Consider the following 14,541-nt stretch of genomic DNA (forward strand, 5'->3'; position numbering starts at 1 on the left):
TTTAAAAAAATATGATTTAAATTTAAAAAAATCCATTTCAAATATATATATATATATATTATATATATATATATATATATATATATATATATATATATATATATATATATATATATATATGAGAAAAATAAATCATGGTTTTTGATCCACCCTGGGAAGCACTGATTCAGCTCGGTCTGTGACAGATGCTTTGCTTCACTTTTTACACTGAAAAGGATATACCAAGAACTCTGGCCACAAGTTTCAATTCAAGGAATAATTCCTACTTAAGAGTTGAGATAAAAAACGTGTATATTCTGCTAAGAATAACAGTTTGAAGCTAGTAGTAAATTTAATTACAACATGTAAGTACGCTGGTTTTAAGGCAATAGTAAATTTGGATACAACGTTTAAGTCCAGAAATAATGTAGTTTCAAATATGCGGTGATATGGTACAAAGGTACGTGAAATACCAGTGCGCAACAATTGTTTTATACAAGTCTCAATGGCAGTCAAAAAGAGTCCATATTATGTAAAATCAGGATGAATAAAAGATCAAATAGGGCCAAAACAGAGTATCCGGAGTATGAATCAGATGTACGACTCAGTAGTGGTGACCAGGACAGGGCCCTGTTTCGGAGTAAACGCCTTCTTCAGCTCGGTTTTTTATTTTTGAGGACTATGAATCTGTTGGAAGTCTATATCATTTAATTCTTATGTGTTTCTTTTTCGACATGCGTCTTAGATAATTGAATCCAAGTTTTCTTGCGTTTCTCTGTGCGTTTTGCTTCGCTTTTTGGCAGGTGATATCACCGGGGCTGATGTGACGGGGAAAGTAACTCGCTTGTCTCGGTGCAACCAAACCGTCTTTGAGGATGCTGTGAAACTTACAAATGGAGAACCACCGGATAAAATACACATCCTTGGGGTATGGAACTAGCTATACACAGGGTGGGGTGGTGGGGAGGAGGAGAAAAGAGTTATGGGGTTTTGCTTGGAGCCCTGGATTTCAGGGGTGAGGACAGACATCACATTTTTAATGTGCCAGGGCTGTTCTTCAACCACTCTCTCGACATTAAGTTCAAATGGGATCTAGGGGTCTTGTTGTGGTTTAGTCGTTTAGTCGTGTCCGACTCTTTGTGACCCCATGGACTAGAGCACGCCAGGCCCTCCTGTCTTCCACTGCCTCCCGCAGTTTAGTCAAACTCATGCTGGTCTCTTTGAGAACACTGTCCCACCATCTCGTCCTCTGTCGTTCCCTTCTCCTTGTGCCCTCCATCTTCCCCAATATCAGGGTCTTTTCCAGGGAGTCTTCTCTTCTCATGAGGTGGCCAAAGTCTTGGAGCCTCAGCTTCAGGATCTGTCCTTCCAGTGAGCTCTCAGGGTTGATTTCCTTCAGAATAGAGAGGTTTGATCTTCTTGCAGTCCATGGGACTCTCAAGAGTCTCCTCCAGCACCATAATCCAAAAGCATCAATTCTTCAGCGATCAGCCTTCTTTATGGTCCAGCTCTCACTTCCATGCATCACTACTGGGAAAACCAGAGCTTGAACTATACGGACCTTTGTTGGCAAGGTCCCTCCAAGTCCAACGTCCTGTCCGCTCCCAGAGTCTATGTGCAATTCACCCTCCTTTTATTTATTGTTAGGGGCTTAAAGCCTTTGGCCTCGAGAAGATCCATGACATATGGAAGCTCCTCCATCCCGAATGTAAGTACTTTGGCTAGTGTAAACACCCCTTCGGCTTCGTTTCTGGGTCTCTGCCTCAACTGGGGAAAACTGGGCCATTAGAGCATTTTCTGCTCATAATGGCGGACTTTGCTGGCGAGTGCCAACAGGACTGCGGCCAAAATGGGGCCATTGGGAAATGAGAGGGAAGTACAGCCATACCTTGGTTGTCGAACGCCCTGGAACTCGTACGTTTTGGCTCCTGAACGCTGCAAACCCGGAAGTGATTGTTCCGGTTTGCAAACGTTCTTTTGGAACCTGAATGTCTGATGGGGTTTCCGCGGCTTCCGATTGGCTGCAGGAGCTTCCCGCAGCCAATCAGAAGCCGCGATTTGGTTTTTGAAAGTTTTGGAAGTCAAACGGGTTTCAGGAATGGATTCCGTTCGACTTCCAAGGTCCGACTGTATTGAGTTTGTGGGAGAGCCCCAGGGTCTACAGAAGCACCAGAATCAAATCAAATCAAAAACTACAATAACCCCAATGAAGACTGTTTGGCGATTTCAGAAAGCTGTTGAGGAGAGAGAATGGAAAAGTAAAGGAGATTGGGAATGGAGTGGAAGGCAGTAGACACAGCTTGCTGACAGTCGAACACTGAACAGAAGCGTCTCAAACCATAGTATTTTGTTACAAGCCCCGCTTACGCCACCTAATTCAAATCACACATAATGCAAAGCCATGGTTTATTAAACCACAGCTTAGTGTTGTGGGCGAACCCTGCTTGACTGTGGTTTGTTTCCTCTCAACAAACCATTATACGAAGCTGCAGCTTGTTGGCTCGCAAACTTCGGCTTGCTTTAACAATGGCTTGGTGTTACGTGCGAACTCGACACCCTTGTTGGGTGTTGCAAGCCACTTGTTGGATCACCTGTGGGACAACATACGGTTATATAATATAATATAATAATAATAATTTATTATTTGTACCCTGCCCACCTGGCAGGGTTTCCCCAGCCTCTCTGGGCGGCTTCCACAGAGACCAAAAATACACTAAAATGTCACACATTAAAAACTTCCCTGAACAGGGCTGCCTTAAGATGTCTTCTGAATGTCAGGTAGTTGTTTATCGCTTTGACATCTGATGGGAGGGCGTTCCACAGGGTGGGTTAATGCATGGGTGGTTAAATAGACCGTGGCTTGCCATCATGTGTGAACCAGGCCACTGGGTCAGGAAACTCCTGATAAGGATGTCCAGAATCTAATGGCAATGCAGACAAGATGGGGGATTTTACTGTGCTGGGCCTAGGTTCAGAGGCAAGATGGGAGCAGATCCAGCACTGAGCAATGTATGGACTGGGATCCGTGCAGATGGGCCGAGTGAAAGGTGCAAGGCATGATGAATGGATTTGCTAGTTCAGGCAGAAGAACTCGCTGGCAGAGTTGATCGGTTGATTTACGTGTGAACTGCCCACCAGCCAGCCAATGGCCTCTTCCTCCTTCAAGGCAGCTGGGAAGATGGAGGAACTCCCCGTTTTCCTTGGCAGCCTTGCCTTCTCTGCATCATTTTGTCCCTGCTTGTGTGTTCCCAGTGAAACTTGAGGTGACGGACCCCTTTATCAAAAAGTGGGTGGATAAGGGCTTTGCAGGCCTCAAGGACTACGCAGCAAAGTCCGAAGATAAGCAGCTGGAGATGAAGATTGCCATTGTGGAGAAATACAAGGACCGCATCCCGGAACTGGTGGAAAGAATATCACAGTGCCATGTGCCCATTCCGGAGATCGCAGGTAAGAGGAGTGCAAGGCAACTTCTTTGCTTCCGAGGCCAGAAGAGGAAATAAAACTTGACATGTTTTCTCAAGGACTGATTAGTATTAGCTATAATAATAATAATAATAATAATTTATTTATCCCCCGCCCATCTGGCTGAGTTTCCCCAGCCACTCTGGGCGACTTCCAACAAAACACTAAAATACAATAACCTATTAAACAGTAAAAGCTTCACTAAACAGGGCTGCCTTCAGATGTCTTCTAAAAGTCAGGTAGTTGTTGTTCTCTTTGACATTTGATGGGAGGACGTTCCACAGGGCGGGAGCCACCACTGAGAAGGCCCTCTGCCTGGTTCCCTGTAACTTGGCTTCTTGCAGGGAGGGAACTGCCAGAAGGCCATCAGAGCTGGACCTCAGTGTCTGGGCAAAATGATGGGGGTGGAGACGCTCCTTCAGGTATACAGGACCAAGACCGTTTAGGGCTTTCAAGGTCAGCACCAACACTTTGAATTGTGCTCGGAAACGTACTGGGAGCCAATGTAGGTCTTTCAAGACCGGTGTTATGTGGTCTTGGTGGCCGCTCCCAGTCACCAGTCTAGCTGCCGCATTCTGGATTAGTTGTAGTTTCCGGGTCACCTTCAAAGGTAGCCCCACATAGAGGACTATTGTGGAGGGTTTGGGGGGTGGCAGTAAGGTCACAACCCCCCTCCCAGTAGCTCAGAAGTTGATAGATGGCATTTGTATTCCACTTTCCCTCCACAGATCTGTAAAGTGGCATCCATAGCTCTCCTCTGTGAAGAGAGTCAGAACTTACAGGGTTAAACAGTTCTGAGTGACATCTCACATTCTGAGGCGTGGTTATGTTCACATATGGGAATCTATCTCTGTGTGTGAGTCTCTTTCGGTTTTGACCGAGACGCGAAAGATGTGTGCTCTTTCGCCGGGCTGATTTATGTTGTTTTTCTACACGATTAAAGACTGTTGGAGATAAGCAAGAAGCCTGCGTACAGTCTGGTTTATTACCCACACACTGCAACAGTTTCTACCGCTGCAGAGACTCTGCTGAGACAAAGCTAAGAGAGAGCTAGGCACAGGAGCGCAGTGGCGCAGCAGAATGTGCCGGACGCCATCATAAAGCCACATCCTCCTCCTCATTTTATAACAACTATGATTAATTCTTAATTATTTACACGGCACCCACCTAGCTGAGATTATTTAATAATAATAAAAAAAATAAATAGTACTAAAGCGATAAAGCATCAAATATTAAGAACTTCCCTAAACAGGGCTGCCTTCAGATGTCTTCTAAAAGTCAGATAGTTGTTTCTTTCCTTGACATCTGATGGGAGGGCGTTCCACAGGGTGGGCGCCACCACCGAGAAGGCCCACTGCCTGGTTCCCTGTAGCTTCACTTCTTGCAGTGAGGGAGCCGCCAGAAGGCCTTCGGAGCTGGACCTCAGTGTCTGGGCTGAACAATCAGGGTGGAGACGCTCCTTCAGCTATACTGGGCTGAGGCCGTTTTATCCGTACAACAACCTTGTGAGGTCGGTTAGGCTGAGAGATGGTGACTGGCCCAGCAGATGCTCTGCGACTGAGCTGTGGCCAAAGACTGGCACCAGTCTCCAGTCCTTCACCCTCTGCTTTTCTGCCTTCAGATGCCCAGGGCTGTGCCAGAACAGTTAATTATCAAAGGAGCAGCTGGACAACTATTAAATCCCCTCTGATTAATTGGCACATTTAGGGTAGGGATGGGCTGAGCACATGATTTCATCCCACGGCAGTCTCACTGGCCCCCCTGTGGTGGATGGGCAGTCGTAATCTGGGCCCATCATCCTTGCCTGTTTCCAAAATGGCAAAGATCAAGTATTTTAAATACGGTACAATCACATCTCACCTTTAACTTCTGTGATTTCCAACCATACGTGGTTGATAGCAAGCCGGTTGAAACTGCGGGAGTCGAATCTGGTTTGGTTTTTGGTTTTGGTTAAAGGGAAAAAGATGCAGTCTCTTAAAAAGAGAATTTCTTAGATGCTAAGGTTTGGGGCAAGTACTCTTTGGCAAGAGAACCCCAGCAGAGATTTAAAATCACAAGCTGCTTTTGCAGCAACTTCTTGTTGTTTAGTCGTGTCCGACTCTTCGTGACCCACTGGACCAGAGCACGCCAGGCACTCCTGACTTCCACTGCCTCCCACAGTTTGGTCAAACTCATGCTGGTCACTTCGAGAACACTGTCCAACCATCTTGTCCTCTGTCATCCCCTTCTCCTTGTGCCCTCCATCTTTCCCAATATTAGGGTTTTTTTCCAGGGAGTCTTCTCTTCTCATGAGGTGGCCAAAGTCTTGGAGCCTCAGCTTCAGGATCTGTCCTTCCTGTGAGCACTCAGGGCTGATTTCCTCAAGAATGGAGAGGTTTGATCTTCTTGCAGTCCATGGGACTCTCAAGAGTCTCCTCCAGCACCATAATTCAAAAGCATAAATTCTTCGGCGATGGTCCAGCAAAGCATGGAAATATAGGCTATTAGACCTTTAAAATATCCCCTACTTCCTGTAGTGTAAAAAGAGACCACACGTTTGGCAAGTTAAAAATGGTTTACTTACAAACTCTTCAAAGTTCAGATTCGTGTGTTTTTCCATACGGCAGTAAGAAAACACAGGCAGTAAAACGTAGGTTCCAAAGTGTGGTGAAGGTTTCTAAATTATTTGTATGGAAGCACAATGATGGCTTGCTTAAACCACGTGATCGAAGCTCGGAGCATCCAGCTTGCCCCTCCTTACTGTTAGAGTTCATATGGAGAAATGCGAAGAATAAAGGTTGCATAACCCTTCCTCCTAAAGTGTGGGGGAGTAGTGACCTAGCTAGGCCTGGCAGGACAGCTTACTCTGTGGTCTTAACCCCTTTGTGCATTAATTAGACTTAAGCCTGTTGGTTATATAATAGGGTTACCGGATGTCCCTGGTTCCCGGGGACAGTCCCCAGATTTGCAAATCTGTCCCCGGCAAACATGGCAGCGGCAGCCTCAGCAGCCCGGAGCCAGCTTTGTAGCGCAGTTGGTTCTGGCTGGCTCCGGGCTGATGACTGCCACTGCCAAAGGGGAACTGGGGACGTTTGGCGGTACAGATCTCCTGCTCCCTTCCCCCTTTTGACTGATGGGGGAGGCCTGGGAGTTGCAGGCGGGCAGCCGTTGCCCAGGAGCGGCGCAAGACGTGTGGTTTCTCTGCCAGACAAGGTGCAAAGCTCTTTCACACCCTGTGAAACATAAATGCGCAGTTTAAAAAAAAAAAACTGGGCAATGGCGCGCTGCCTGCCCATGACTCCCGAGCCTCCCCTGCCCCCTTCCCCCTTTGTTTTGACAGATCGGGGGAGGCTCGGGAGCCGTGGGCAGGCACCATTGTCCAGTTTTTTTAAAAAAACTGCACATTTATGTTTCACAGGGTGTGAAAGAAGGGCTTGGCACCTTTGTACAATATGCATGTGTGCTTGGGCCCAGGGTCTTTTGCCTCACCGTCCCCACTACTGACTCCCTGTTGCTACTCAGCTTCCAAAAAATAAAAAATAAAAAAATGGCCCCGGGTTCATTGCAAAGAATCTGGTAACCATATTATATGAGGCTGGTTATCCCACAAAATCCAAGCAAGGTGGAGAGCCTAAAAACTCTTCGTTGTGCCAGGTTCACGTTTATGCTCTCTGTCTTGCCTCGGGGGCAAGGCCCTCTTGGTTCGCAGGCTCTGGGAGTACTGGGAATTCTTTCTCTCTCCCCTCCCTCACCCACTAGCTATGGGGGCGGCTCCAAGGGTTTGGGTATGCCCAATTTTCACCCTTGGAACCGACCCCCCCCCCAAAGAAGATGCCAACTTAATGGGCTTAGGATTTTATTTATGGTAAGTGATGAATTAATATGTTAAATTCTATAAGGTGAAGATTTAAGGGTGTTAATGTTTAAGTTAAATTTCATAAAAATTGGGATTTGGAAAACCGTTAAAAAGGACATGCAATGAAATTCAACCAAGGGGAAGCGAGGAAGTCACTTAACAAAGTTAATAACTGTAATTTTTAATAAGGCTATGATTTATGTTTGTTTTGTTTGTTTGTCTTGTGTGTGTGTGTGTGTGTGTGTTTGTTTATAATATTGTGAAAACCAATAAAATGTTTTGGAGAAAAAACAACAACAAATAAGATGCAGTTGCACTGTGCTCGAACTGCCCTCTCACGTTTTGGATCATCCATTATCTCACAGTTACAGGATTGTGACTGTCAAAAGGCTTGTTTGCCTCTTTAACACTGATGGACTTATATTGTCTAATTTTGTTCATGCAACAGTGATGGACTTTCATTTTCTGTGATTCTATTCCATACTTTCTGTTTAAGAATTGCTACGCTTGGAGCTTCTATTACCGCACGATTTCAGGATTGGGACTGTTGAAAGGCTTGCTTGCCTCTGTGATATTGATTGATCACCTTCTCTCATTTTGTTCATACAATATTGATTTATTTTATCATTTGTATCTCTGTCATATATTTTCTGTCTAAGAACTGTGAAATAATACATGTTACATATACCGTATTTTTCGCTCTATAGGACACACTTTTTCCCCTCCAAAAATTAAGGGGAAATGTGTGTGTGTCCTATGGAGTGAATACAGGCTCCTTGACTTCAGCGATAGCAACGCGAAGCCTCCGAAGCGCAGAGGGAGCGCTCTGGAGGCTTCACGTTGTTTTTGCTGAAGCCTGGAGAGGGAGAGGCGTCGGTGCGCATCAACCCCTCTCGCTCTCCAGGCTTCAGGGATAGCCACCTAAAGCCTTTGGAGCGCAGCGGAAACTCGCGCTGCGCTCCGAAGGTTTCGGGTTCCTCTCCTGGCTTCAGCCGAGAGGGAGAGCTGCGCAGCGCCCCTTCAGCCAAGCGGGAGGAGAAATGGAAGGGGCTCCGTTTTTCCTGCCACTTCGCTGAAGGGGTGCTTAGCAGAGAGGGGGAGAAATTTTTTTTCCCGTTCTCCCCCTCCTATGGTCCGGTGCGTCCTGTAGAGCAAAAAATACGGTATTCTGTTAGAACATTATTAGCCACGTGTTGCCTGTTACTGTTTAAAGTTTTTTTCTGTTTTTGCAACACAGGGGATTTCCTTTGTTACTCTCACAAGCCCAACATGTTGATTTTTCACTTTGCCTCCTTCAGATCATGTCTTGGGGACCGTCCATAAGGCCAAAGGCTTGGAATTCGACACTGTCCAAGTGGCCGACGACTTCACGAGCAGCATCAGCCTAACTGTCATGCAGCAAGCCTTCGAGAGGATACCCATTTTACGCACCAGTAAGGAAGACTTTCTCCGTTGATCTCCTCTCCTCCATTTTATTTTAGCGCTGCTGTTTAAAATGTAGCGTTCCCAAAACAAGGAAAGATTGGACCCTGATTAATATAATACACACATGGCTTGACCAGCAAGACTCTGGGAGGAGGTGCCAATAATAATTCCTCTCTACCCCTCGGTCCAAGGGACGTGAGTGGCGCTGTGGGTTAAACCACAGACCCTAGGACTTGCCGATCAGAAGGTCAGCGGTTCGAATCCCCATGACGGGGTGAGCTCCCGTTGCTCAGTCCCTGCTCCTGCCAACCTAGCAGTTCGAAAGCACACCAGTGCAAGTAGATAAATAGGTACCGCTCCAGCAGGAAGGTAATCAGCGTTTCCGTGCTCTGCTCTGGTTCGCCAGAAGCGGCTTAAGTCATGCTGGCCACATGACCCAGAAGCTGTATGCTGGCTCCCTCGGCCAATAAAACGAGACGAACGCCGCAACCCCAGAGTCAGCCACGACTGGACCTAATGGTCAGGGGTCCCTTTACCATTACCTTACCCCTCAGTCCAGGTCATTTTATTCACAAAAGAACTTTTTACACAGTGTTACCAATCAGATTTCCTCTGAGCATTTCAAAAAACCCCACGTGGGACAAAGTCAGATCAGAAGAAATTCTTTTAACTACAAAGACTACTTGGAACATGCATGCGTATCTGAGAGTAAATAAAACAGGACTAGAGGAATGCATTCAGCAAACCTGGAGATCATAAATCTCTTCCTGAACTCTCTTCCTGGCCCTAAGATTAACAAAACTAATAATAGCTACACCAAAGAAGCTACCTACTATCTTTATGGCCCTGGATGCCTGATGAACAACCAGTCTGTGTTTAGAATGCTTATACGTGCCTGTCAGGCGTAGAGAAGGCAAATGGCAGAGGTGCAGAGGCTTGTGGGATTTGATCAGAAATTATTGCCAATAAATCAAACCCAGTCAACGCCATGCTTTCATCGCAGACACAGTGGCTTGGTGCATATTTTATAATTCCTCACAGCAATCCCATCTGATCAGTACAAAAATGTTTCAACATTCAGCTTCAATGGATAACGCTGGGTTACACCCCCCCCATGCCTCCCTTTACTTTTCTTCCAGCGATAAAGCCCGTAGTGCTGTTACCTTTCCTCACAGCTGTCAAGGGCGCACCCCAGCAGATAGGGAACGCTTTCTCATCTAGCTGAATGCCCAGTTGTGCTGGTCCCGGGGGGGGGGGGGGTACCGTGTGGCGTGGTCTGAGTCCGGTCCTAGGTTGAGGGTCCGGAGGCTGTCCGTCAAGGGCGAAGCGGGGTCCAAGGCAAGAAGCCGGGCGTGGTCAGGAACTCTGGAAGAGCAGGACAGGGTGCTGGCAGGAACAGGTTACCAACGACGTTGCTCCCGCAACCTGGGACCGGGCTGACTGGCCTTTATCTTCTCTGAGGCCAGGGGCGGTCCCGGCCCACAGGTGACCCGCCTCTCCTGGCCTTAAGGCGAGCACTCCTGAGAGAACCCAATTCCGTCCGCCTCTCTGCCCTGAGCCTATGCAGCTCCGGAGAGGCTGGAGGGTTACTGGACCCAGAGGCAACCTCACCTTCCCCTGGCAGGGCTGGGAGAGGAGCACCTGCGGGCAATGGGTCCTCCATCACCTCCGGAGCCAGCGTGGATTCAGCTGGTGTCTGCTCCTGAGGATCCGGCACAGGTGCAGGCGCTTCAGGATCAAGGCCCTGCCCCGGCTCAGCCGGCCCTGGAGGCGGGGACTCCTGTGCAGGCTGGGATTCCTCAGGTTCAGCCTCTGAATCGGATTCCCAGGCCATCACACCAGTCTAGTGCCTAGGCATTGTGATTTTATGTACCGTATTTTTCGCTCTATAAGATGCACCAGACCACAAGACGCACCTAGTTTTTGGAGGAGGAAAACAAGGGAAAAAAATATTCTGAATCCCAGAAGCCAGAACAGCAAGTGGGATCACAGCGCAGCGATCCCGCTTGCTGTCCTGGCTTCTGGGATAGCTGCGTGCAGCCTCTCCCCGGCAGCAGGATGAAGGCTCCTGTTGCCCACGAGGGGCTGCACGCGGCTAAGGCTCCCCCAAGAGCCGTACTCCCTTTAAAGAGTGCATGGAGCGTGTGTGCGGCTCTTTAAAGGGAGCGCTGAGCAGAGCCTCCCGCCTGCATTCGCTCCATAAGACGCAGACACACATTTCCCCTTACTTTTTAGGAGGGGGAAAGTGCGTCTTATAGAGCGAAAAATACGGTCAATTGATTGTGATTTTATGTAAGCTGTTACTTTTACTGTTGTTAGCTGCTCCGAGCCCAGCTTCGGCTGGGGAGGGCGGGATAGAAATAAAATATTATTATTAATATTAATAATATTATTATTGGCAGCTCTTCCCAGGTCTGCACCCTATGGAGCGGTTGCAGCAAAAGGGGGCCCCTCCCCTCCCCCATTTTATGTACCTCTCCCCGACAGGCTGTGTTCATGCAGCCAGAGACTGCGCCGGCTTAGAAGCTGCCTCTGCTCTCCCCTCTTCAGTCCCCTCCTTCAGATGTCTTTTAAAGATAGGATAGCTGCTTGTTTCCTTCACATCTGAAGGGAGGGCATTCCACAGGGAGGGCGCCACTACTGAGAAGGCCTTCTGTCTGGTTCCCTGTAACCTCACTTCTCACAATGAGGGAACTGCCAGAAGGCCCTCGGCGCTGGATCTCAGTGTCCAGGCTGGATGATGGGGTGGAGACGCTCCTTCAGGTATACAGGACCAAGGCCGTTTAGGGCTTTCAAGGTCAGCACCAACACTTTGAATTGTTCTCGGAAACGTACTAGGAGCCAATGCAGATCTCTCAGAACCGGTGTTATGTGGTCCCGGTGGCCACTCCCAGTCCCCAGTCTGGCTGCCGCATTCTGGATTAATTGCAGCTTCCGGGTCACCTTCAAAGGTAGCCCCACATAGAATGCATTGCAGTAGTCCAAGTGGGAGATAACCAGAGCATGCACCACTCTGACGAGACAGTCCACGGGCAGGGAGGGTCTCAGCCTGCATACCAGATAGAGCTGGTAAACAGCTGCCCTGGACACAGAATTGACCTGCGCCTCCATGGACAGCTGTGAGTCCAGAATGACTCCCAGGCTGCGCACCTGGTCCTTCAGGGGCACAGTTACCCCATTCAGGACCAGGGAATCCCCCACACCTGCCCGCCTCCTGTCCCCCCAAAACAGTACTTCTGTCTTCGAACCCATCCTGTTCTCCACCCTCCAGCTTTGAAGCATTCCCTGCCTCCGACTCCCGCCTCCTGGCTGGTACAGCCCCCCACGTCACCGACCCCCCCTCCAGCGTCAGACTCCTGCCCCGCTTCCCAGCTTCCTGCCAACAGGGTAGTTGCTCCATCCCCTTGATAATTTTGGCTGCCTTCTCTTGTTTTGAGGTGGGGCGATCAGAACTGCGCACAGTATTCCAGGCATAGCGGTATAGCTCAGTTTTCCTCCCCCTATTTTAACGATCCTTAGGGCGATGGCGGAAAGAACACCCAATTGAGAGATATTTGCTGAGCTTTGCACCCATTCCATTTCTCGCCCTGACCTGGCCACAGTGATCCATGCGACGGTCACCTCCAGGCTTGATTATTGTAACTCGCTCTATGTGGGGCTGCCCTTGAGACTCACCCAGAAACTCCAGCAGGTGCAGAATGCCATGGCGAGACTCCTTACGGGGTCCTTACCGCGGGATGACACTCATCCAGTGCTTTACCAACTGCACTGGCTCCTGGTGGAGTACAGGGTCAGATTTAAGATGCTGGTTTTGACCTTTAAAGCCCTATGCGGCCTACAGGACCGCCTCTCCTGGTATGCCCCATGGAGAACCTTAAGGTCCACAAATGACAACACTTTGGAGGTCCCAGGTCGCAAGGTGGTTAGATTGGTCTCAACTAGGGCCAAGGCCTTTTCAGTACTGGCCCCGACTTGGTGGAATGCTCTGTCACAAGAGACTAGGGCCCTGCGGGACTTGACATCTTTCCACAGGGCCTGCAAGACGGAGCTGTTCCGCCTGGCCTTTGCTTTGGACTCAGTCTGACCCTTATGTTTCCCTCCCCTTATGGTTTTGATCTATGGCCTACTTTTAAAATGAGGTTGCATTTTAAATTGCATTTTAACCTGTATTTTAAATTGTTCCCCTCCCCCTATTATGTTTCTACTGTAATTTTTACTGTTGTTAGCTGCACTGAGCCCGGCTCTGGCTTGGGAGGGTGGGATATAAATAAAATTTATTATTATTATTGTTGTTTCCCGTCTGCCTCTTGCCTTTGTCCCGTTCCAGATGCAACCTCCGAGGATGAATGGAACTTGCTGTACGTGGCTGTCACCCGCGCCAAGAGGCGCCTCATCGTTCCGAAGTTACTGACCCAGATTTTGACATTGGCCGGGGTGAGTTGGCGGGGAAGAGTTTGAGGAAGGGTTGTTGCTCAGCCGTAGAACATCTGCTTAATAATAATATATTATTTATACCCCGCCCATCTGGCTGGGTTTCCCCAGCCACTCTGGGCGGCTTCCAACAAAGTATTAAAATACAGTGGTCTGTTAAACATTAAAAGCTTCCCTAAAGAGGGCTGACTTCAGATGTCTTCTAAAAGTCTGGTAGTTGTTCTTCTCTTTGGTGTGTCAAAGCAGGACTTTCGCACCTGCCCACACTGCCAAAAGTACCAAAACCTGGTTCAATGCCCATGGGATTACTGTGCTTGATTGGCCAGCAAACTCGCCTGACCTGAACCCCATAGAGAATCTATGGGGCATTGCCAAGAGACAGATGAGAGACATGAGACCGAGCAATGCAGAAGAGCTGAAGGCTGCTGTTGAAGCATCCTGGTCTTCCATAACACCTCAGCAGTGCCACAGGCTGATAGCATCCACGCCACGCCGCATTGAGGCAGTAATTGATGCAAAAGGGGCCCAAGCCAAGTACTGAGTACATATGCATGCTTCTACTTCCCAGGGGTCCAGTATTGTCCTATTTGCAGTCCTTGTTTTGCTGATTTCATTTAATATTCTAATTTTCTGAGATTGTTCATTTGGGGTTTTCATCAGCCGTACACCATGATCATCACAATTATAACAAATAAAGGCTTGACATATCTCGCTTTGCATGTCATGAGTCCATCTCATATATTAGTTTCACCTTTTAAGTTGAATTACTGAAATAAATGAACTCTTCCACGATATTCTAATTTTCCGAGTTTCACCTGTATTCAATGAACCATTTCCATTCTTTTATTAAAAGTTTGTTACCTTGATTTCTTACTCTTCTGGTAAGTTTTGTCATTTCTGCATATTCCATAAGTTTTTGTATCCATTCTTCCTCTGCTGGGACTTCTGCTTCTTTCCATTTTGGGGCAAGTAGCATTCTTGCTGCTATAGTAGCATATATAAATAAATTTCTATACAGTTTAGGTAGTTCTGTCCCTAGAATTTCCAAAAGAAAAGCTTCTATTTTTTTTTTAAAAAATAAAAGTTATTTTGAACATCTTTTTCAGTTCATTGTATATCATTTCCCAGTGCATCACAAAAATAAGGACCAAAGAAAAGTGCCGCTGGATCAGGGTGATGCCCATCCAGTCCAGCGTTCTGCTCTCACAGCGGCCAACAGGAACCAGCTGAATGGAGGTGCTCCTTGCACTGTTGTTGTCGTTTAGTCATGTCCGCCTCTTCGTGACCCCCTGGACCAGAGCACGCCAGGCCCTCCTGTCTTCCACTCAAACTCATGCTGGTAGCTTCGAGAACACTGTCCCACCATCTCGTCCTCTGTCGTCCCCTTCTCCTTGTGCCCTCCATCTTTC

The 14,541-nt window shown here is 47.9% G+C and overlaps 2 protein-coding genes across 3 annotated transcripts in view; one reads left to right on the plus strand and one right to left on the minus strand.

Moving 5' to 3' along the window:
• The window catches only part of IL15RA (interleukin 15 receptor subunit alpha), a 237,522-nt gene that overhangs the window by 155,743 nt on the left and 67,238 nt on the right, over positions 1 to 14,541 (minus strand). The gene's annotated exons all lie outside the window — the stretch shown is intronic.
• Positions 1 to 14,541, plus strand: part of FBH1 (F-box DNA helicase 1) — a 50,340-nt gene that overhangs the window by 31,601 nt on the left and 4,198 nt on the right. For both annotated transcript variants that reach the window (XM_083461047.1, XM_083461048.1), the window contains exons 15-19: positions 783 to 907; positions 1,627 to 1,687; positions 3,232 to 3,426; positions 8,575 to 8,709; positions 13,029 to 13,135. In XM_083461047.1, the coding sequence (XP_083317173.1) occupies positions 783 to 907; positions 1,627 to 1,687; positions 3,232 to 3,426; positions 8,575 to 8,709; positions 13,029 to 13,135 (623 nt within the window). The remainder of the gene's footprint in view (positions 1 to 782; positions 908 to 1,626; positions 1,688 to 3,231; positions 3,427 to 8,574; positions 8,710 to 13,028; positions 13,136 to 14,541) is intronic.

This window comes from Podarcis liolepis (assembly GCF_965112155.1).
Source record: "Podarcis liolepis genome assembly, chromosome: 10".
NCBI lineage: Eukaryota > Metazoa > Chordata > Lepidosauria > Squamata > Lacertidae > Podarcis > Podarcis liolepis.